General features: G+C 36.7%; 2 protein-coding genes and 1 pseudogene across 2 annotated transcripts; 2 read left to right on the plus strand and 1 right to left on the minus strand.

The window, feature by feature from the left end:
• The first annotated feature begins 2,876 nt into the window (after window positions 1-2,876).
• LOC125480099 (receptor-like protein 2) lies at window positions 2,877-13,252 on the plus strand. Its single transcript, XM_048590365.1, has 3 exons — window positions 2,877-2,944; window positions 9,271-11,478; window positions 12,820-13,252. Exons 1-3 carry the CDS (start codon window positions 2,877-2,879, stop codon window positions 13,250-13,252), a joined length of 2,709 nt encoding a protein of 902 aa, XP_048446322.1.
• A 299-nt stretch (window positions 13,253-13,551) lies between these two features.
• LOC125480100 (receptor-like protein 2) lies at window positions 13,552-14,670 on the plus strand. Its single transcript, XM_048590366.1, has one exon. The coding sequence runs from the start codon at window positions 13,552-13,554 to the stop codon at window positions 14,668-14,670; it is 1,119 nt and encodes a 372-aa protein (XP_048446323.1).
• Window positions 14,671-15,339: 669 nt separating this feature from the next.
• Window positions 15,340-16,892, minus strand: LOC103934285 (annotated as a pseudogene).
• Window positions 16,893-23,348: the final 6,456 nt, after the last annotated feature.

Consider the following 23,348-nt stretch of genomic DNA (forward strand, 5'->3'; position numbering starts at 1 on the left):
TATATAACTGGAGTCTCAGTTCCATCGTACATCATCTTTTCTTCCGTACAAAATTCCCAGAGATTAAACAATCAAAACAATTCGCTAGAATTCTATAATCCAGTGTAAGTTGTAGAATTAGATAGTTGTATCCTGGTCGAGCAGACATTATAGAACCACAAGCACAAGAGTGGGACGGAAATATTGTTCGAATGACATAGCTTTTGCGCTAGCCTCAACCTTTGGTATTTATTGTGTAATTTCATTCTGTATTGCAAGTATTTTTGAGTAATAAAGTATAAGTATTTCAAGTTATGTATTTCTGTTATTTTTGTTTCTAAATTGTTCTCCAAAAATAATATCTAGTAACATTCTCACTTACCTTCTCATGTCAACCTTCTCACTTCCACTCATGCTATATGTATTCCACCAGCACGCGAACATAAGAGCAAAGAAAGCAGGACAAGCTAAAGCAAAAACGGTGGCAAGGCTTGATTGCGAAGAAGATGGAGTAATTAATGAAGATGATGAAGAGTTGACAGTTCCTCAAGGGCTGAAACGTAACAAGAGATTAACGAAGGTAATTGCTAGCTAGCAGAAATTATGTAGTTCACTGTTGAGTGTTGACCATCGGTCTTGATTTCTTGGATTTAAACTTTTTATGGACCTTGCTAGATTGGCGTATTTATTCCTTTCTATGTTTTCGAATGTTGTTCGTTCGTGTCTTACTGCATTCTACTCTTTATTCTTAATAGCTTGACAGAAAGACTTTAATAGATGGCCAGGTTGCCGGTCAATGGGACATAAGCAAGCATGTCACATATCTCATCTTTGGAGAAACTGGATCTAGAGCTTGTAATGTAAAGAGAGAAAATTCGAAAAGAAGTTTCGTTCGCAAACCAGATCAGAGTTGCCAAAAACAGAAAAAGGGAACTAGCTATGGTAACCTCATCCTCGGTTAGCGCAGCGAATGAGAAACGAGGGGAGTGTGCTTAAGTTTCTGCATTCCTGGGGACAGAGGAAATAGCGTATGGTAACCTCATCCCTTATCTGTTTACAACGTTTCATGCCAAATTGCCAATATTACAATGAAGCATTCATCGAGCTGAAGTGCAATATTCTTACTGAAAATATGATTTTAGCCCTTAAAATTCAAGTTTTTTTTTACATAAAACCCAACATAGTCTTTTTACTTGAATAAAACCCAATGAACAGGCTCTGCATAAGCAAATTCATTAATTATGTTTGACTTTACACATTTTGCATTCTCCAGATGCCTAAAATACCCGTATACATTTAATTCTATGCAGATTTGAAGGGAGGGATTAATGAAAGAAATGTATTAATGTTTAAATTCATTGCATATTAATATATCATAACAAATTGTATGTTAATGCTTTTGGCAAAATAAATAAACATTAATGTTATACTTTCTTTCATATTTCGTAATTATTTTCCAAATTTGCATAAATTAGACAATTTTAATTTAATCTTGTCATTTTCTTACCAAAAGGAAACTGAAGGGGAACTATGGAGTAATTTACATAAAAACATAAGTAAATTATATGGACATATGTGTTAGTAAAATGTGCCTGGTATATTTAATAATGCTTTAAAAAAAATTTACCTACAAAATAAAGGAGTGTAATTTGATTGAAAATATAAGATATCTACTACTTTTTGTTTATGAATTTAAATTTTCCTTTTTTTTTAGAAACATAATGTACCTACAAAATAATTTACTTGTTGTTTAATTCTTATAAGTAAATAACGTACTTATAATTTACCTATTGCTTAATTCTTATAAAAAATTAATTTACTTATACTTTACATATAAATATAGTTAAATTATTTTTGGCACGCATATTTAATAACAAATCAAAATGGCTAATGTATGTAATAATCTGTGTAAAATAATTTACCTACAAAATAAAAGAATATTATTTGATTCTTATTTTTTTTAATCAATTAATATTATTTGCTGCAAAATAAATGATTATACAAAGTGTCACATCCTAGTCTCAGTCCGCATAGCAAGATATTGTCCACTTTGGACCACGCCCTCATGAATCCGCATAGCAAGATGTTGTCCACTTTGGACCACATCCTCATGAATTTGTTCTTGGGTTTTGGCACGAGAACTTCCTAGGGGGTCACCCATCCTAGGACTGCTCTCGCCCAAACTCATTAACTTCAGAGTTTTTATGGGATCCGGAGTCAGTGAGTTTCCAAAATGCGTCTTGCAATGGGAGGTGAGCATGTAGATATACGGCATAGAAGATTCTCTCCCCTGGGCGATGTGGGATCTCACACAAAGGGTCTTTTTTTATATACGAATAATTGTTTATGAATATGGGTAAATTAATATATATTTATATATATATATGTTAATAATATTTATGAAACAAAAAAGGTAAAATTTCCATATGGGATTAATTGCTAATCATAATTAGGATGAGTAATAATTAGGGTTTTGTGGCATAAGTTGTAAATATGTTGTAATAATTGGTTATACGTTTATCTACATGGTAGTCTATTTGAAATTTGAGTTGTATTTGAATGTTTAATTTAGTTGGGTTTTTGTTTGAAAAATAAGGGTTTCAAGGATCTTTATCTAAAGAACCCAAAATATCCAACTTGCCTTGCCAATATCTTAATGTTGATCAAAAGCCTTGCGCGTGTAGTCGATGGATTTTATTTTTCAGATTTGGCTTCAATTTTCCATTTTGGTCATTTATTGATCTGCAAGGTTGGGTTGTGGATGCAAAATCTACCGTAGAACCGTAGTCTATTCTCCAAGATAAGTTGAACAGCAGCATAACCATATCTTTTCTTTTCTTTCCGTAACCAGCACACTACAGGTCGTAGACTTCTTTCTATTGCTGAACTGGGTTATAATGGCGGTTGGTCGTAGTGGTCGCAACGGTGGTATGGCAATGGTAGCGATGGTAGAGGCAGTATCATGGTATAGTGAAAATGTGAGAACAAAGTCCCACATCCGTGAGGGACCAAACCATGCAAGAGCTTATAAGAGAGTAGGCAGTGGCGAATTCAAGAAATAATATTAGGGGGGGCCAGCAAGAATAGCGCTCGCAGAGTGCAAATTTTTTTTTACCAGAAATAGCATGCATATCGCCATTTCATCGAGTCTTGGTAGGCCTGAAGTCATTTGGAAGGGTATAATGCACACCCGTTAATGTATACAAGGGGCAACACCCAAGGTATCCATGGACATTCATCGAGTCTTGGTAGGCAGTTGGAGGGCATGTATGAAGCCAACTCTAATCTTCAAAATGGAGCATCCAAGGTATCCATTGGGTGCTATCCATGGACATTCACGGAAGTTCGGAGGGTCAACACCGAAGGTATCTATGGATGTTTACCAAAGTTAGGGGGGTCAGCTAACCCCCCTTGCCCCTCAATGCATCCACCACTGAGAGTAGGGTACTCTTCATATAGCCAATTCGTTTTATAGTGTAACCTCAACTTTTTTACAGTATCAAAGCAAGTTGGCCCATGTGTGAAGCCTAATGGGAACAAGTGCTCCAAGTCACCTAATTTATGTTGTCTATGTGTTTGGCTTAAAATTTTGCCACACGTGAGGAGACGTGTGAGAATGTGATGACAAAGTTCCACATCGGTGAGAAACTAAACCATACAAGGGCTTATAAGGAGTTAGGTTATTCCTCATATTGTCAATTGGTATTAAGGTGGAACCCCCAACTTTCTTCATGTGAGAATGTGTGGACAAAGTCCCACATCGGTGAAGGACCAAACCATGCAAGAACTTATAAGAAGATGAGCTACTCCTCATATTGCCGATTGGTTTTACAGTCGAACCTCAACTTTCTTTGTGATGCCACTTGCCCAGTACTAGGGGCAATCTTAATTACATTCAACAACTACTGCAGTGTAAAAACGACATCTTAACAGCATCTTAATAGATAGTTAGTGCAAGTATGATAGGTCAGATACAAAACTCAATGGTTTGGAAATATAAGAAACGTTTAATCTTCCAAGAAAAATCATTTCACCAGGAAATTAACTTGAATGTGTATACTAATTCATATGAAACGTCCAGATGCATGACATTTAATTAGCGGAGCAAATTATGGACCAAATCGAGTACATTTCGAGACTTTTCAAGGTTGTGGTCCTCGATATCCTATTTATGCCCCTAATACACGGTGGGATGAACAACACTCACTGTTTCTCTACAATATATAAGCATTTTAGCCAAATAATGTCATTTTGCTAGGTAAAATATGCATTTTAAGTTTTGAGACAAAGAGCACTCACTACTTCTCTATTCTTAATTTGGAGTTGGGGCTTGGCAAGACTAGGCATGTTTGACAACGTTTTTAAAGTTACTCCAAGCGTTTTAAGATCACCTAAAGAGCTTTTAACAACGTTTGGCAAAAAAAGCTAACCGTAAATGTGAGTTTTGAAAAAAAAACCATTACTTAAAATGCTTTTAGAAAGAAGCACATGAAGCAGCTAAAGTGCCTTTTTTTTTCTCTTTCTAAAAAGCACTTAGCATTTTTTTTAGTGTTTTCATGTGCTTCGGGCCTAATTAAGCTCATTATATTTGTTGCTATCATCTCCCCCATCTTGAATTCTCTTTAGTAGATCCAATGAGCGAAGGTCGTCGTTTGTGGTTTGTTTAATGGAAAATCTCTATTCAACGTCAGGAAAAAATTGCATTGTGTGATTATGGTTGTTTGCCAAATGGTTGCCAAATTGCATTGGGTTATTGGAGGACCCCTCGACTTCTAATGTGTAATTATGGCTGTTTCCAAATGTTTCAAAAGCTGCTTTTCCATCTAATGAAGCATAATCCCTAATAAACGGAAAACTAGATTTTAATCCTTAAATAAGATAAAATTTTAGTAAAATATCTTATACAAGATTAAAATTTGATTTTAGTCCCTAAACTCTATTTAATGCCAGCATATTAAACATCTTTTTTTATTTTATTTATAATTTTATGGTGTTCATAAATTAAATTTTATGAAAATATTATAAATTTTAATTCTCATTATGGTAAGTATCTTATATAAGCCTGGCAATTATTGACACGACCCAATAACTCGACACGACACGACATAAAATTAACAGGTGTTCGGGTCGACATGATAACGAATCGGGTTGTTATCGGGTAACCCAAAAAGCATATGTTAAGATAACGGGTTGGTTCGGTATACATGTGGGTAACACGATACACGATAAGCAAAAATATTAATTTTATAATTTTATAACCCTAAAAAAATATTATATATATTATATATATTAATTTAACAATTTTATACCCCAAAAAACTATAATAATTATATATATATTTATTTATTTATTAAATTAAATATTAAAAATTGGTGATCACTGGATCGGCTTAAATACATATCACTCAATTTCTTAAGTGTTATACGTACAAAATAAATAAATTTAAATCTACTTGGTAAATATATATACACACACATCATTGAACTTGATGGGATACAAATTCTACAAAACTAATTTGAACGATCCAACCGTCAAACTTGTTTGTATATGCATCGAGATCGCATCAGCAAAAATTGCAAAAAATGAACATTCAGAGATCAAGTAATGGGACAAAAACTTTTCAATGGTTATCAACGAAAAATCACGATTTAACGGTTATTTTAACTCTGATTTTGATGATTTTTTACAGCTACACTTCTTGACCCTATACGAATACAATGACTGAACTCGATCTTCAATTTAAAATATTTACACTAGTGGATACCACAAAATCTTATGTTATATTTAATGAAAGTATGAATAAATTCTTAAGTGTTAGTGAATCTGTTATTTTGATGGGATACGCATTCTACGAAACTAGTTTCAACGATCCAATCGTCAAACATGTTTGTATATACTTCAAGATCGCATACGCCAAAAATTGCAAAAAACAAACATTCAGATATCAAGTAACTAGACAAAACTTTTCGACGGTTATCAACGAAAAATCATGATTTAACGGTTATTTTAACTCCGATTTTGATGATTTTTTTATAGCTACACTCCTTAACCCTATATGAATACAATGAAGGCACTCGATCTTCAATTTAAAATATTTACATTAGTGGATACCACAAAATCTTATATTATACTTAATGAAAGTACGAATAAACTCCTAAGTGTTAGTGAATCTATTGTTTTGATGGGATACGCATTCATGAAACTAGTTTCAACGATCCAACCGTCAAACATGTTTGTATATGCTTCGAGATCGCATACGCTAAAAATTGCAAAAAACAAACATTTAGAGATCAAGTAACGGGACAAAATGTTTCGACGGTTATCAACGAAAAATCACGATTTAACGGCTATTTTAACTCCGATTTGGATGATTTTTTACAGCTACACTCCTTGACCCTATATGAATATAATGAATGAACTTGATCTTCAATTCAAAATATTTACACTAGTGGATACCACAAAATGTTATGTTATACTTAATGAAAGTATGAATAAACTCTTAAGTGTTAGTGAATTTATCGTTTTGATGGGATACGCATTCTACGAAACTAATTTCAACGATCCAACCGTCAAACTTGTTTGTATATGCTTCGAGATTGCATACGCTAAAAATCACAAAAAACAAACGTTCAAAGATCAAGTAATGGGACAAAACTTTTCGACGGTTATCAATGAAAAATCACGATTTAACGGTTATTTTAACTCCGATTTTGATGATTTTTTACAGCTACACTCCTTGACCCTATATGAATACAATGAATGAACTCGATAATAGTGGATACCACAAAATCTTATGTTATACTTAATGAAAGTATAAACAAACTCTTAAGTGTTAGTGAATTTATTGTTTTGATGGGATACGCATTCTACGAAACTAATTTCAATGATCTAGCTGTCAAACATGTTTGTATATACTTCAAGATCGCATATGCCAAAAATTGCAAAAAACAAACATTTAGAGATCAAGTAACTGGAGAAAACTTTTCGACAGTTATCAATGAAAAATCACAATTTAACGGTCATTTTAACTCCGATTTTGATAATTTTTTACAGTTACACTTCTTGACCATATAAGAATACATTGAATTAACTTGATCTTCAATTTAAAACATTTACACCAGTGGATACCACAAAATCTTATGTTATACTTAATCAAAGTATGAATAAAACTCTTAAGTGTTAGTGAATCTATTGTATATACTTCGAGATCGCATATGCCAAAAATTGCAAAAAACAAACATTTAAAGATCAAGTAACGAGACAAAACTTTTCAACAGTTATCAACGAAATTACGATTTAATGGTTATTTTAACTCCAATTTTGATAATTTTTTACAGTTATACTCCTTGACCCTATGTGAATACAATGAATAACTCGATCTTCAATTTAAAATATTTACACTAGTGGATACTACAAAATCTTATATTATACTTAATGAAAGTATGAATATAAACTCTAAGTGTTAGCGAATTTATCGTTTTGATGGGATACACATTCTACGAAATTAATTTCAACTATCCAACTGTCAAAATGTTTGTATATACTTCGAGATCGCATATGCCAAAAATTGCAAAAAACAAACATTCAGAGATCAAGTAATGGGACAAAACTTTTCGACGGTTATCAACGAAAAATCAAGATTTAACAGTTATTTTAACTTCGATTTTGATGATTTTTTTACAGTTACACTCCTTGACCCTATATGAATACAATGAATGAATTCGATCTTCAATTTATAATATTTACCTTAGTGGATACCACAAAATCTTTTGTTATACTTAATGAAAGTATAAATAAACTCTAAGTGTTAGTAAATCTATTGTTTTGATGGGATACACGTTCTATGAAAATAATTTCAACAATCCAATCGTTAAACTTATTTGTATATGCTTCAAGATCGCACATGCCAAAAATCGCAAAAAATAAACATTCAGAGATTAAGTAACGGGACAAAACTTTTTAACGGTTATCAACAAAAAATCTCGATTTAACTGGTATTTTAACTCCAATTTTGATGATTTTTTACAGCTACACTCCTTGACCCTATATGAATACAATGAATGAATTCGATCTTCAATTTAAAATAATTACACTAGTGGATACCATAAAATCTTATGTCATGATGATTGATGAAAATTGAGGATTTTGTAAAAGGAATAATATGCAAGTTTTGAGTTCCATTGGCAAGGTTTAAACTTTTGAGAAAGGCTTCACAACTTTGAAAACAAAAACTCTTTCAATTTGCATATCCTTGCAATATTTAATATTTTGTAATAGACTAGTAGTGTATGAATGCTTGTTTATTAGGCTCTTATTTTCAAGTGTAGATGTGGTACTTAAACGACAAATGTGTTTTAATGTTTTGAAGTGATATATATATATGGCAATGTGTGGTATGTGAAAATTTAAGGAAAAGAATACATTTTTCTTAACGGGTCATAACGGGTCGGGTCACTTTACCCGTTGGGTAAAGTGACCCAACCTGTTAAGGACTTGTTAAGATAATGGATGTGACACGACACAACTCCTTAAGATAACAAGTGTTACATGAAAACGACACGAACGCGACAAACATGACCCGTTTGCCAGGCCTAATCTTATATAAGAAAATATTTTCGTAAAGATTCGGTACACATGTTTTTGCATATTTTCTTATGTGCCACTAATTCATTACAATATATTTAGGTACGAACATTTTGGTACACTAGGTTAGTATAATATATTTACATAGATTAGGCAGGTTTGACTGTGCTTTTAAAGTAACTAAATGTGTTTCAAGATCGCCAAAAGAACTTTTAACGGTGTTGGCAAAAAATTGACAGTAATGTTGTGAGTTTTATAATAAAATAATAAAAACTACTTGAAATGCTCATAGTATGAAGCACTTGAAGCAGCTGAACTGATGTGCTTTTTAGAAAAAAAACACACTTTCATTTTTTTTTTTAAATGTTTCCATGTACCTGGGGCCAAATTAGGCTTATTATCTTTGTTGTTATCATCTGCCCCACCTTGAATTTTCTTTGGTAGATCTAACGAGCGAAGGTCGTCGTTTGTGCGTTCTTTAGTGGAAAATCTCTATTCGACGTCTTGAAGGGGTTGGAAATATTGCATTATGTGGTTATGCCAAATTCTCAGTCGGGATCTTGGAGGACCCCTTGACTTCTAATGTGTGGTTATGGATGTTTTCTAATGTTGCGAAAGCTACTTTTCCATCTAATCAAGCATAATTTTTTAAGTGTAGAGATTCAAGATCCTGCTATATATACAAAGACAAAAAGCATTGAGCTGCAGCAAGCCTTCAAACACAATGGCTCATGGCTTCCTTCTCACAATCCTCTTATTCACGTCCATTATATCTCCAAATATCCACGCATGCAACCAAAATGAACGTAGCGCTCTCTTGTCCTTCAACCTCACTCTATCCTCTCCTCCTTTAAATTGGACTTCCATTAACTGTTGTACTTGGGAAGGCATCACTTGTAATCAGGAAGGTTGGGTCACCCATTTGCTCTTACCATCGAAAGGGCTCGACGGAGTTATTTTTACCTCGTCATCCTCACTTGAAAACCTCACGCATCTCACCCACTTGAATCTCTCCCGCAATTCACTTCACGGTTCATTCGAAAATAAACTCTTTGAGTCCTTGGATTCTCTTGAGATTCTTGATTTGAGCTATAACCTTCTTTTTGGAGTGCTACCTTTGTCTCTAACATCTAGAAACATCCGGACACTCGATTTGTCAAGCAATCGCTTCCATGGTCCAATTCCGTCTTCGTTCTTCATGCATGCTTGGAATTTGACAAGTTTCAACGTCAGCAACAATGCCTTCTCCAGCTACATCCCATCCTCTATATGTCTCCATTCTAACCCCTTGATTAGAGTGTTGGATTTTTCCTCAAACCAATTTAATGGCAACATTTTACGTGGTTTTGGGAGGTGTTCCGAGCTGCAGATCTTCCGTGCTGGTCACAATAATCTCTCAGGGCTACTTCCAGAAGATATTTATAATGCTACCAAACTCGAAGAAATTGCAGTACCTCTGAATTCACTATATGGAGGCATTAGTGAGAGAATTGTCAACCTCAACAACCTCGTAATCCTTGATCTCTCCTTCAATCAACTGAGCGGAGTACTCCCTCTCCGTTTGGGGAAGCTCTCCAGGTTAAAAATCATAAAGCTCGATTTCAACGACCTACAAGGTTCGTTGCCCCAATCTTTGATGAATTGCAGCAGCCTTGTAGAACTACGTTTGGCAAAAAATAACTTGGAAGGAGACATTACCAAGCTTAATTTCTCCAATCTTGCTCAACTTACCAAACTTGACCTGTATACGAACAACTTCACTGGTAAGTTGCCAACAAGCCTTTACTCATGTAGATCCCTGAAAGCAATTCGATTAGCTTCGAACAATCTAGAGGGACAAATACAACCTGAGATTCTTTCGCTAAACTCTCTGTCCTTCATCTCTCTTGGTAGCCTCCGATTGGAAAATGTCACAGGAGCAATGAAGATATTGATGCATTGCAAAAGTCTTCAAATACTCCTCCTTACGCATTCCTTTAATGGTGAAGGAATGCCATCTGACAATGACATGGTTAGTTTTGATGGATTTCGAAATCTTCGATTTTTGAGCTTGGCGTATTGTGATCTCACAGGTCGAATACCTGTATGGTTAGCAAAGCTAAAGAGCCTAGAGATCTTGGCTCTGGATGGCAACAAAATCACAGGGACAATTCCTAGCTGGTTGGGGATTGATCTACCAAGACTTTTTAATATAGGCTTGTCAATGAACCTTCTTTCAGGTGAATTTCCGAAAGAACTTTGTAGACTACCGGCGTTGGTACATGAACTTATTGCAGCTCAAGCAGACCAATATGAACTCGAATTGCCAATGTACATTATGAACAATGGCCGGGTACTAGTTTCCTATGGATTACGCAGCATATTGTATGGCTTTCCTTCAATGATAGATCTTTCTTCCAACAACATTACCAGTAATATACCATCTGAGATCGGACAACTGCAGCTTCTCCAAGAGTTGTATCTATACGACAACAACTTCTCCGGCAACATTCCAGACCAAATGTCTAACCTTAAGATGTTAGAAGTTTTGGATCTCTCCAAGAATCACTTGTCCGGAAAAATCCCATCGTCTCTGGCAAGCCTTAATTTCTTGGCTATCTTTATTGTCTCATACAATAATCTCGAAGGACCAATCCCAACAAGCACTCAGCTCCAAAGCTTTGAAGCTTCTGCATTTGAGGGGAATCCAAAACTTTGCGGTGCACCGCTTCCAAATGAGTGTCGCATTGATGCGCATGATAAGAATAGCCAAGATGATGAGGACGAAGGGCATCAACTACCGTGGTTCTATATTTTCACTGTGTTCGGGTTTATTTTCGGATTCTGGGGAGTATGTGGTTCTTTGATCGTAAAGAAGACATGGAGATATGCATACTTTCGATTCACAGACAGCGTACAAGATAGGCTCTATGTCATGTTAGCAGTGCGCATGAATAGGATGAAACAATGGCTTAGCTAAATAGAGTCATTTGTTTTTTCTCGGTTAAATTTAAGGGTTTCGAATATAAACCTATGTTATGTATTTTATTTTATAATAAACGTCCCTATGTTATCGAAGTTATTGCTTTGTAAATGACTCGTAAATTGTAATTTGCAAATCCCTCTCATATCGTGAAAAACAATCTACGAAAGAATAGCAATACATAATCTTCACAGAGGACTGCAAATTAACATGTTCCATTTAACAAGGATTCCCATGCAGTCTGCTTTCTGTCAATATAAAGAACACTCACTAGTTCTCTATTCTTAATTTGGAGTTGGGGCTTCGCAAGACTAGGCATGTTTGACAACTTTTTTAAAGTAACTAAAAGTGATTTAAGATCACCAAAAGAGCTTTTAACAATGTTTAACCAAAAAAGCTAACCGCAGCTGTGAGTTTTAAAAAATAAAAAATAAAAAAAAGAAGAGGCACTACGTGAAGTGCTTTTAGAAAGAAGCACATGAAGCAACTAAGGTGCTTTCCGGGACAAAGCACTTAGCTTTTTTTTTTTTTTTTTCTTTTTTTGTTTAAGTTTCCGTGTGATTCGGGCCTAACTAAGCCTATTATCTTTGTTGTTATCATCTCATCTTGAATTCTCTTTAGTAAATCCAATGAGCGAAGGTCGTCGTTAGTGGTTTCTTTAGTGGAAAATCTCTATCCGAGGCCTTGAAGGGGTTGGAAAAAATTGCGTTGTGTGATTATGCTTGTTTGCCAAATTCTCAGTTGGGTTATTGGAGTACCCCTCGACTTCTAATGTGTAATTATGGTTGTTTTCTAACGTTGACAGAGCTGCTTTTCCATCTAATGAAGCTTAATTTCTAAATGCAAACACTTGAGATCCTACTATATATACAAAGAGAGAAAAACATTGAGCTGCAGCAAGCCTTCTAACACAATGGCTCATGGCTTCCTTCTCATAATCCTCTTGTTCACGTCCATTATATCTACAAATATCCATGCATGCAACCAAAATGAACGTAGCTCTCTCTTGTCCCTCAACCTCACTCTATCATCTCCTCATTTAAATTGGACTTCCGTTAACTGCTGTAGTTGGGAAGGAATCACTTGTAATTTGGAAAGTCAGGTCACCCATTTGCTCTTACCATCGAAAGGGCTCGACGGAGTTGTTTTTACCTCGTCATCCTCACTTAGAAACCTCACGCATCTCACCCACTTGAACCTCTCCAGCAATTCACTTCACGGTTCACTTGAAAATAAACTCTTTGAGTCCTTGGATTCTTTTGAGATTCTTGATTTGAGTTATAACCTTCTATCAGGAAAGCTACCTTTGTCTCTAACATCTGGAAATATCCGGACACTCGATTTTTCAAGCAATCGCTTCCATGGTCCAATTCCATCTTCGTTCTTCATGCTTCTTGGAATTTGACAAGTTTCAACGTCAGCAACAATGCCTTCTCCAGCTACATCTCATCCTTTATATGTGTCCATTCTAACCACTTGATTAGAGTGTTGGATTTTTCCTCAAACCAATTCAGTGGCAACATTTTACCCAGTTTTGGGAGGTGTTCCGAGCTGCGGATCTTCCGTGCTGGTCACAATAATCTCTCAGGGCTACTTCCAGAAGATATCTATAATGCTACCAAACTCGAAGAAATTGCAGTACCTCTGAATTCACTTTATGGAGGCATTAGTGAGAGAATTGTCAACCTCAGCAGCCTGCAATCCTTGATCTCTCCTTCAATCAACTGAGCGGAGTACTCCCTCTCTATTTGGGGAAGCTATCCAGGTTAAAAATCATAACCCTCGATTTCAACGACCTACAAGGTCTTTTGCCCCAGTCTTTGATGAATTGCACCAGCCTTGTAGAACTACGGTTGGGACGAAATAACTTGGAAGGAGACATTACCAAGCTTAATTTCTCCTAACTTGTTCAACTTACTAAACTTGACCTGTATAGGAACAACTTCACTGGTAAGTTGCCAACAAGCCTGTACTCATGTAGATCGCTGAACGCAGTTCAATTAGCCTCGAACAATCTAGAGGGACAAATGCAACCTGAGATTCTTTCACTAGACTCTCTGTCCTTCCTCTTTCTTAGTGACATGCGATTGGAAAATGTCACGGGAGCAATGAAGATATTGATGCATTGCAAAAGTCTTCAAATACTCTTCCTTATGGATAACTTTAACGGTGAAGGAATGCCATCTAACGACGACATGGTTGGTTTTGATGGATTCCAAAATCTTCGAATTTTGAGCTTGCCATTTTGTGATCTCACCGGTCGACTACCTGTATGGTTAGCAAAGCTAAAGAGTCTTGAGATCTTGGATCTGGCAGGCAACAAAATCACAGGGTCAATTCCTAGCTGGTTGGGGACTGATCTACCAAGGCTTTTTTCTATAAACTTGGCAATGAACCTTATTTCAGGTGAATTTCCGAAAGAACTTTGTAGAATATCGGTGTTGGTACATGAACCTATTGCAGCTCAAGCAGACCAATATGAACTTGAATTACCAACGTACATTATGAACAATGGCCGGGTACTAATTTCCTATGGATTACGCCGCATATTGTATGGCTTTTCTTCATTGATAGATCTTTCTTCCAACAACATTACCGGTAATATACCGTCTGAGATCGGCCAACTGCAGCTTCTCCAACAGTTGTCTCTAGAAAACAACAACTTCTCCGGCAACATTCCAGAGCAAATGTCTAACCTTAAGAAGTTAGAAATTTTGAATCTCTCCAAGAATCACTTGTCCGGAAAAATCCCATCGTCTCTGGCGAGCCTCAATTTCTTGAATAGCTTTGTTGTCTCGTACAATAATCTCGAAGGTCCAATCCCAACAAGCACTCAGCTCCAAAGCTTTGAAGCTTCTGCATTTGAGAGGAATCCAAAACTTTGTGGTGCCTCACTTCCAAACAAGTGTCGCACTGATGCGCATGGTAAGAATAACCGCGATGATGAGGACGATGGGCATCAACTACCATGGTTCTATGTTTCGGCTGTGTTCGGGTTTATTTTTGGATTCTGGGGAGTATGTGGTTCTTTGATCGTAAAGAAGACATGGAGGTATGCATACCTTCAGTTCACAGACAATGTACAGGATAGGCTCTATGTCATGTTAGTAGTGCGCATGAATAGGATGAAACGATGGCTTAGCTAAATAGAGTTCTTTGTTTTATCTTGGTTACATTTGAGGGTTTCGAATACTCTGTTATGTATTTTATTTTATAATAAACGTCCCTACACTATCGAAGTTACTGCTTTGTAAATGAATCATAAATCGTAATTTAAAAATCCCTCCCATATCCCTCCCACATTTCCAATCCCCTCTAACTTGGTCTCGATTCCTTGAGACTAGGAAATCCCTCACCCCAAAAGAAGTCAAAATTTTGATTCAGGGGCCAAACTGAGAATCGGGTTGCCAAATTGACAATGTAACATGTCATTTTTCTAGCAAAATAACATCACCACCAAAATATTCAAAAACAATCTACGAACGAATAGCAACATATAATCTTTAGAGAGGACTGCAAATTAACATGTTCCATTTAACAAGGATCCCCATGCAATTTGCTTTCTGTCAATATGTGCACTACCTGAAAGAACTCATGTTGCGCACCAAAGTAAAGACACGACTAATCGCATAAGATATGACCTTGATTACACATCATATTTGGATGAAAGGCAACCAGGTTCCGACCACAGCAATATGCCAAACGAAATATCATTCAAGACTAGAAACATTGAAACCTACATCCCATCTCGAGGAACCTCCTCGTTTATCTACAACATGCCTACAAGACTCATCATACCTCAACTAGCATCAAGCTTAGTAATGGTGTGGACCAGGATTGACTCCAGCATCCCTATCTGGCGTGTAGTTATTCTACTATTGTCCAGGGTCATTCCATCCTGCATTAGAAGGGGGAGCCATGTTTGGTGGCACACCTCCTGTGCTATTAGGAGGCATCTGACTGTAGTTGTTGGGCGGCATCTGATTGTAGCTGTTGGGAGACGCCTGATTATAGCTATTCGGTGGCCCATAATTCCTGTTGTTGCTTGGCTGGGGATTATTGTAGTTGTTTGGTTGACCCATGTTGGGAGGCGGCATTGGAGCCCTGTTGGGGGGGTGGAGGACCCATGTTGGGAGGCAGCATTGGAGCCCTGTTGGGGGGTGGAGGACCCATGTTGGGAGACATTGGAACCCTGTTAGGGGGTGGAGGACCCATGTTGGCAGGTCCAGATCCCGAATTTGGCCCAGCTTGATTAGGCATAGGAGATGGACCCGTATGCTGAAAATCACGATTCTGCATATTTTCCCTTCTCCTTTCAAAGTTCCTTGATCTGTCAAAGTTACGAGGTCCGTCATTACGCCTGTTTCTCTCATTTGCTCGACTATTGTTTCTTATCCATTCCTAATGGTACTTGGGATCATATGGCATTGCTTGGCCATTAATAAAAGGTTCACCTACCAAAACAAACAAGAAAGCAAACAAATCGTGGATAAAAGAATTTTCCTAGTTAACTTAGTTGAAAACAACATAGAAAAAGCTATACAATGTGCAAAAAACACACGCTGTTTAATATTACCATAACACTCGGTACCCGGACCACAATTCTTAGGAGTATAGAAATTTTGAAATGAAAATTACCGTGGATCATTTTTTTCGGATGCAATCGACACGCGAAACTAGTTAGTTCAAAATTATGATATTTTACACAAAAACTCTGTACAAGATGACTAGGGTTGCAGAAAGCCTTCAACAGGGGTCTTTATATTTCACCGGTTCTACACACCACTAGCATTGCTACAACATCAACTGCCTAATAACTTTCATCTATAACATTCTAGAGCCAAAAACTATCCTTTGTCAGAAAAAATAAAGAAATAAATCTAAAATCAAAATATCATCAGACTGCCAGAGCAATTACGGAATGGAACTTATGACTTAAATGAATCAGTTGCTATAAATAATTTTTTTTCTTTGAAATTCAACTTGAAGAAACAAGCGTATCCGTACCTCCATAATCTTTGTTCTTAACATCCAAGTAGGAATCAGGAAGTACCCAACGGACTCCAGGCAACTCTGCAAGAATTTTACAAATACACACACACACACACACACACATATATATATATATGAGAACTCAGACACAAGAAAATAATAAAATCCCAACTTAGAAGCAGAATCACCTTTGATTTTGAGTAAAACCTCTTCAGATACAAGCGCCCCAAACGCATAATAGCACCTAGTTGAAACTGAGTAGATCTTCATTCTTGCTTCTTCCTCACTGCAGTTCAGCCGAATGCGTACAAGCAATGTAAACTTGGTTATATAAATCTTCATTACAAAATATAAATCACAGGAAACACAAACAATAGGAATAGAGTACAATCCTATGTGCTTTTTGAAATGTGAAAGCCATGAATCTTACAAAAACTTTAGTCTGTAAAAAAAAAGTGATCAAGACCATACTATTTAAGAGATCATTAAGACCCTGCCACAAGGTGGGGTTATAGTTTAGATTTTGAAAATCAAAAACCTACAAAAAAGTTAATGAGTTTTGCTTTTGTTAGAACTTCAAAACATATAACCCAACATTAAGAATTGCACCCCCAAATTTCGGCTGAAATATACAGAAACAAAAGAAATTTAGCGCAACACACACTTATCTGATATAAAAAAATAAAGTCAAAAACCCTACAAAAATGATATAAAAGGCCAATTGCAATTACAAAATCATTTCCTATCTTACAACAGAAAGCCATTAACTTTTACAGCTGCATACAACAGAAGGCCATTAACGGTATTAAGAAAATGTTCATATATTATGTTATACACCATAATCGAGTCGGCGTATAACACAAATAAACTAATATCCTACAACAAGATAAATGCCAGAAAGTAGCATGTGCATACAACCCTCCCCCAAGAGAAACAAAAGTTTCCTGGTGCAATACAAATCAACTTAACCCAAAATACTACTGTAATCAAGAGCGAAAAAGAGAAAATTAAAAAGCAACAACTTTGAAAAAACAAATACAGATATAAATTGAAAATGAATTAAAGATACAAATACACTATAAACACAGACATATAAATTCTAAAATTCCATTTCCAATTCTGATTTCTCATAATCCAAAGACATTAAATTAGTGATGAGCTATCAAGCTCTTTTCAGTTTCAGATTAAACGGAGCAAACAAAATCAGAAATGAAAGAACACATTCTGGAAAATTGTTCACACAGAGAATGTTACTCTGCTGATGCCATTCATTCACACTAAAGCTTGTGAGCTCACACAACCATACAAAAACTAACCGTTAAAGGAGAGAGAGCCAAAACAATTCTTAGTTAATCTCAGATTCTCAGCCCTCGATTTCATCTAGCCTATGAGCTAAATACAAGTGTCCTATCTCATGCTTATGAGCCATGTAACTAACACTCTCCAATAACAACATTACAGTTGAAATTTAAACATAAATCAGTCAACACATTTATATTTCAACAGTTTAGTGGCACCCTTCCCGGGTCATTAGGACGCATCTGATTGTAGTTGCCGGGAGGTGGCCCAGAATTGCAGTTGCTTGGCGAGGGATTATTGTAGTTGTTTGATGGACCCATGTTGGGAGGCGGCATTGGAGCCCTGTTCGGGGGTGTAGGACCCATGCTAGCAGGTTCAGGTCCCGAATTTGGCCCAGCTTGATTAGGCACAGGAGATGGACCGGTATTCTGAAAATCACAATTCTGCATATTTTCTCTCCTTTCAATGTTCCTTGATCTGTCAAAGTTACGAGGTCTGTCATTACGCCTATTTCTCTCATTTTCTCAACTATTGTTTCTTAGCAAGAAGAAAATGAGAGACAGAGATGGAAAAAAAAATGACAAGCCAACGAAGGGAGGATAACATGGAACAAAGGCACGAAACATAGTTCAGGTAAAACTCTGTGTAAATGTTGGTTGGATTTTAAACTTTCATACATTTGGCTGAATCTGAAGTTTTGATCTTTCATATAATGCAGAGACTTGTGAGCGAATCAAGCAGAGAACAATAGAAGCATTCAAAGACCCCAAGGTGAAGTCATGTAAGATTCAGTAAGTTTTATGATATTTTCTTCGAATATTTGTGCGTTTGAATTAGTATATAAGATTCGATCAACTAGTTTCTAATGTTTTTCAGTGTTGTTTGTTCTCATCTTACTGCAATCTACTCTTTATTCTTAATAGCTTGACAGAAAGACTTTAATAAATGGTCAAGTCGCATGTCACATATCTTACCTTTGGAGAAACTGGATCTAGAGCTTGTAAAGAGAGAAAATTCGAAAAGAAGTTTTGTTCGCAGACCAGACCAGAGCTGCCAAAAACTGAAAAATGGAAGTAGCTATGGTAACTTCATCCTCTGTTAGCATGGACGAATCCATATAGGGACCCAGGAGGTCCCGAGACCTTCCGGAAGCCCGAAGAAACACTTGTGATCAACCTTCGGAACCCCTCCAACAATTTGGGCAGGTGCAGCGGAGAGGTTTGTTGCCTCCATGGATGTGCATGCAACAATGCTTACAAAGAAGAAGAAGAGGTTTCTAATTTTTGTTTTAATCCTCCAAATCGTCGCAACCTCCCAACTTTAAACTCAAGTTATCTCATCCCCCAGCACCATTTGCTGTTCCACCACCTCTAGCTGCCTAATTTTATTTCTTCCAAATTCATTTAAGTTTTTTAATCCTAGACTCTAGTCTTAACTCCCAATTGTAATATATATGTTACATTAAAAAATTTCATCTTTATAAAGTCATTAATTGATGTGTTATGTTGCTGAGGAGAATTTGTTGGCTTTATTACCTTTGAGATTAATTTTGATTATTATTATTATTATTATTGTTTTTAAAGCAGGACAACTAGTGGTAAGTCATGGTTATCCACCCCTTCTAGGGGCCTAGAAGACTCACAGAGGCATTTCAACTTTCTCATGACCACAGTCAAGCAGACTCACTAGCTTGGAGCCTTGAACCCGGGACCTCCCTGTTTTTTGTATTTTAAGAGTCGAAATCCGCGTCCTTACCACTTGGCCACTTGATGCGGTTGATTAATTTTGATTATTCAATAAACCAAATTCAATATAAAAAAATAGTGCTATGGAACCAAACTAGTCTAATATATTTTTTTTTTAACTTTTATCTTAGGACACCCCCCCCCCCCCGATCTTGAAATCCTGAATCCGCCACTATCTGTTAGTGCAGCGAATGAGAAACCAGGGGAGTGCGCTTAAGTTTCTGCATTCCTAGGCACAGATGAAATAGCGTATGGAGGGTAACTTTTGTTCTTTCATAATTTACTTTGAAACAGATACAATTTGTTTGTTTTTGTTGTAGATTAACGTTAGTTTTTTTATGGCAACGAAGAGTTCATCAAGCTGCAATGCAATCTTTTCAAGAGAAAAATATGTGTACATACTGTGAAATGTCATTGCCGTTAATTTTATCTCCCCTTCACACGCATGATATATCCGGCTTCCCCTGCCACCAGTATCCGGCTTGCCTAGCCAATAATTTAACATTGATCTGAAGCTGTGCGGCTGTAGGCGGCAGGTTTTATTTTTCAGATTTGGTTTCTCTTGTTCAATTTTGGTCACAATTTTGTTGGTCTGCAAGGTTGTGCTGTGAATGCAAAATCTACGACAGAATCGTAGTCTATTTTCTCCAAGATCAATTGAACTGTAGCATCACTATATATTTTCTGTTCTTTTCGTAAGATCGTAGACTTCTCCTTTCTGTAGCTGAACTGGGTTATAGTTGTGGTGTGGTGTGGTGGTTGCAGTGGTGGAGGGGCGGTGGAAGTGATGGTGGCGACGGTACCATGGAACTACGGTACCTCTTGCCCATCTCAAGGGGCAATCTAAATTACGGTCAATAACTATTGCTGCGTAAATACGGCATCTTATTGGACATTGCCAGTATGATGGGTTAGATATATAACTCAGTGGTGGAAAAAAATGACTAATGTCCAATCTTCCAGCAAAAATCATTTCAGCAAGAATATAACTTAGAACGTGGAATTTAATTCATATGAAAAATATAGATGCATGACATTTTAATTAATGGACCAAATTGTGGAGCAATTCGAATACAGTTTGAGACTTTAAGGTTGGGGTCCCCTGTGTCCAATTTGTACCCCTAATACAAGGGGAGATGAACAACAATTAATGCTTCTCTGGGACATATGAGCGTTTTAGCGATATAATGTCATTTTGCTAGGTCAAATACGCGCTTTAAATTTTGAGATAAAGACCACTTCTCTATTCTTAATTTAGAGCTAGACTTCGCAACACTAGGCATGTTTGACTGTGCTTTTAAAGTAACTAAAAGTGTTCAAGATCACCAAAAGAGCTTTTAACAATGTTGGCAAGAAATTCACAGTAATTTTGTGAATTTTTATAATAAAATAAGAGAAACTACTTGAAATACTTTTAGAAAGAAGCACTTGAAGTAGCTGAAGTGCTTTTTAGAAGAAAAAAAAAACACTTGCATTTTTTTTTTTAAAGTTTCCATGTACTTGGTGAAAGAGTTTAAACTAGGGTTTTGGAGACTGATTACATAAGCTCAACTCAGTTAATTATGAGTGAGGTTTCAACTTCATTATATAGAGATTACAAGATAAGTTGGTTATAGTGTAAACATATATCAGATTACAAGTAAATTCAAAATACAAACTAATAAAGTCTAAGAAGAGATAGGAGAGTCTATCTGATGAAGAGTCCTTGAGTTATCCTGATGAAGAGTCCTTGAGTTATCCACACTGTGAGGTTGACTTGATGAGAGTGTCTGAGATGATTCAAACTGCAGAGATGTGGATGGCTGACTTGGAGGTTTGCTGACCTGGAGTACATGTAGGGATAATAGGTTTATCACGCCCTCGTAAGCTAAATGGGTGGAGACGCACGGGAAACTTGGAAAGCAGATAATTGAAATGAGCAGTAGCCAAGCCTTTTGTGAGAAGGTCAACAATTTGATCAGCAGTGGTGACATAGCCAACCTGTATTTCTTTGCGCACTACCTTTTCGTGGACGTAGTGGTAGTCAACTTCAATGTATCTCATCCTTGCCTGATAAACAGGATTAGAAGCTACTACAAGTGCACTAATATTGTCGCACCATAACTTCGGTGGAGAAATAAAAAGGTGTAAGTCACGAAAGAGATGACGAAACCAAGATAAAGTGGCTGCCGTATAGGCGAGTTGTCTGTACTCGGCCTCAGTGCTTGAGCGAGACACCCCTCGTTGTTTCTTAGAGCTCCAAGAGATGAGATTATTTCCAAGGAAAATGCAATAGCCCCCAGTGGAGCGCTGATCATCTAGATCGCCAGCATAATCTAGATCGGCAAAGGCAGTGAGGGTGAGAGGACTAGGTGTATAAACAATGTCGTGAGCATGAGTGGCCTTCAAGTAGTGGAGGATGCGTTTAACAGCAGCCCAATGAGCAGTGGTGGGTGAATGCATATATTGACAAACCTAATTAACGGCAAAAGCAATATCAGGTCTCGTGAAAAGAAGGTATTGGAGAGCACCAACTATGCTTCGAAAATGAGTGCCATCTGACAAAAGTTCACCTTCATAGAGACTTAACTTGCGGCCAGTTGCAGCAGGAGTGGTGAGAGGCTTTGCATCAGTCATATTGGTCTTTTTGAGAAGGTCAAGGATGTACTTAGATTGGGAAAGATACATGGTAGTTGGTGTCCGTGTACTTTTTACTGTAGAAAGCCTAAACAGTATGTTATCCAAAGAAGAAACTGAGGGCATTTATGTCCTTTCACTGTTAATGAACAGTGCTAGAGAACTAAATTTTAGTATATATATAATATCATTTTGCTAGGTCAAATACGTGTTTTAAGTTTTGAGATACAGAAGAAAGAACACTCACTACTTCTCTATTCTTAATTTAGAGCTAGGCTTCGCAAAATTAGGCATGTTTAACTGCTTTTAAAGTAACTAAAAATGTTTTAAAATCGCCGAAAGAGTTTTTAAGGACGTTGGCAAAAAATTGACAGTAATTTTGTGAGTTTTATAATAAAATAATAAAAACTACTTGAAATGCTCATAGAATGAAGCACTTGAAGCAGCTGAAGTGCTTTTTATAAAAAAAAAAACTACTTGCATTTTTTTTTTTTAAATGTTTCCGTGTACTTGGGGCCTAATTAGGCTTCTTATCATAAAAAATTAGGCTTATTATCTTTTGTTGTTATCATCTGCCCCACCTTGAATTTTCTTTGGTAGATCCAACGAGCGAAGGTTGTCGTTTGTGGGTTCTTTAGTGGAAAATCTCCATTCGGCGTCTTCTAGGGGTTGGAAATATTGCATTGTGTGGTTACGCTTGTTTGCCAAATTCTCAGTCGGGATCTTGGAGGGCCCCTCGACTTCTAATGTGTGATTATGGTTGTTTTCTAATGTTGCAAAAGCTGCTTTTTCATCTAATCAAGCATCGTTTTTTAAATGCAGAGACTCAAGATCGTGCTATATATACGAAGACAAAAAGCATTGAACTGCAGCAAGCCTTCAAACAAAATGGCTCATGGCTTCCTTCTCATAATCCTCTTATTCACGTCCATTATATCTCCAAATATCCACGCATGCAACCAAAATGAACGTAGCGCTCTCTTGTCCTTCAACCTCACTCTATCCTCTCCTCCTTTAAATTGGACTTCCATTAACTGCTGTACTTGGGAAGGCATCACTTGTAATCCGAAAGGTCGGGTCACCCATTTGCTCTTACCCTCGAAGGGGCTACACGGAGTTATTTTTACGTCGTCATTCTCACTTGGAAACCTCACTCATCTCACCCACTTGAA

Source organism: the organism of the source record quoted next, unplaced genomic scaffold (genome assembly GCF_019419815.1).
Source record: "Pyrus x bretschneideri cultivar Hongxiangsu unplaced genomic scaffold, Pyrus_bretschneideri_v1 Contig314, whole genome shotgun sequence".
Lineage (NCBI taxonomy): Eukaryota > Viridiplantae > Streptophyta > Magnoliopsida > Rosales > Rosaceae > Pyrus > Pyrus x bretschneideri.

Bases quoted from the DNA above. Each gene is read 5' to 3' on its own strand.
- LOC125480099 (XM_048590365.1), top strand. From the start codon at position 2,877: ATGGCGGTTGGTCGTAGTGGTCGCAACGGTGGTATGGCAATGGTAGCG. The intron at 2,945-9,270 runs GTATAGTGAAAA...ATTGAGCTGCAG, and splicing joins ATGGTAGAGGCAGTATCATG to CAAGCCTTCAAACACAATGG. The intron at 11,479-12,819 runs GTTAGCAGTGCG...ACCTTCTATCAG, and splicing joins CAAGATAGGCTCTATGTCAT to GAAAGCTACCTTTGTCTCTA.
- LOC125480100 (XM_048590366.1), top strand. From the start codon at position 13,552: ATGCAACCTGAGATTCTTTCACTAGACTCTCTGTCCTTCCTCTTTCTT.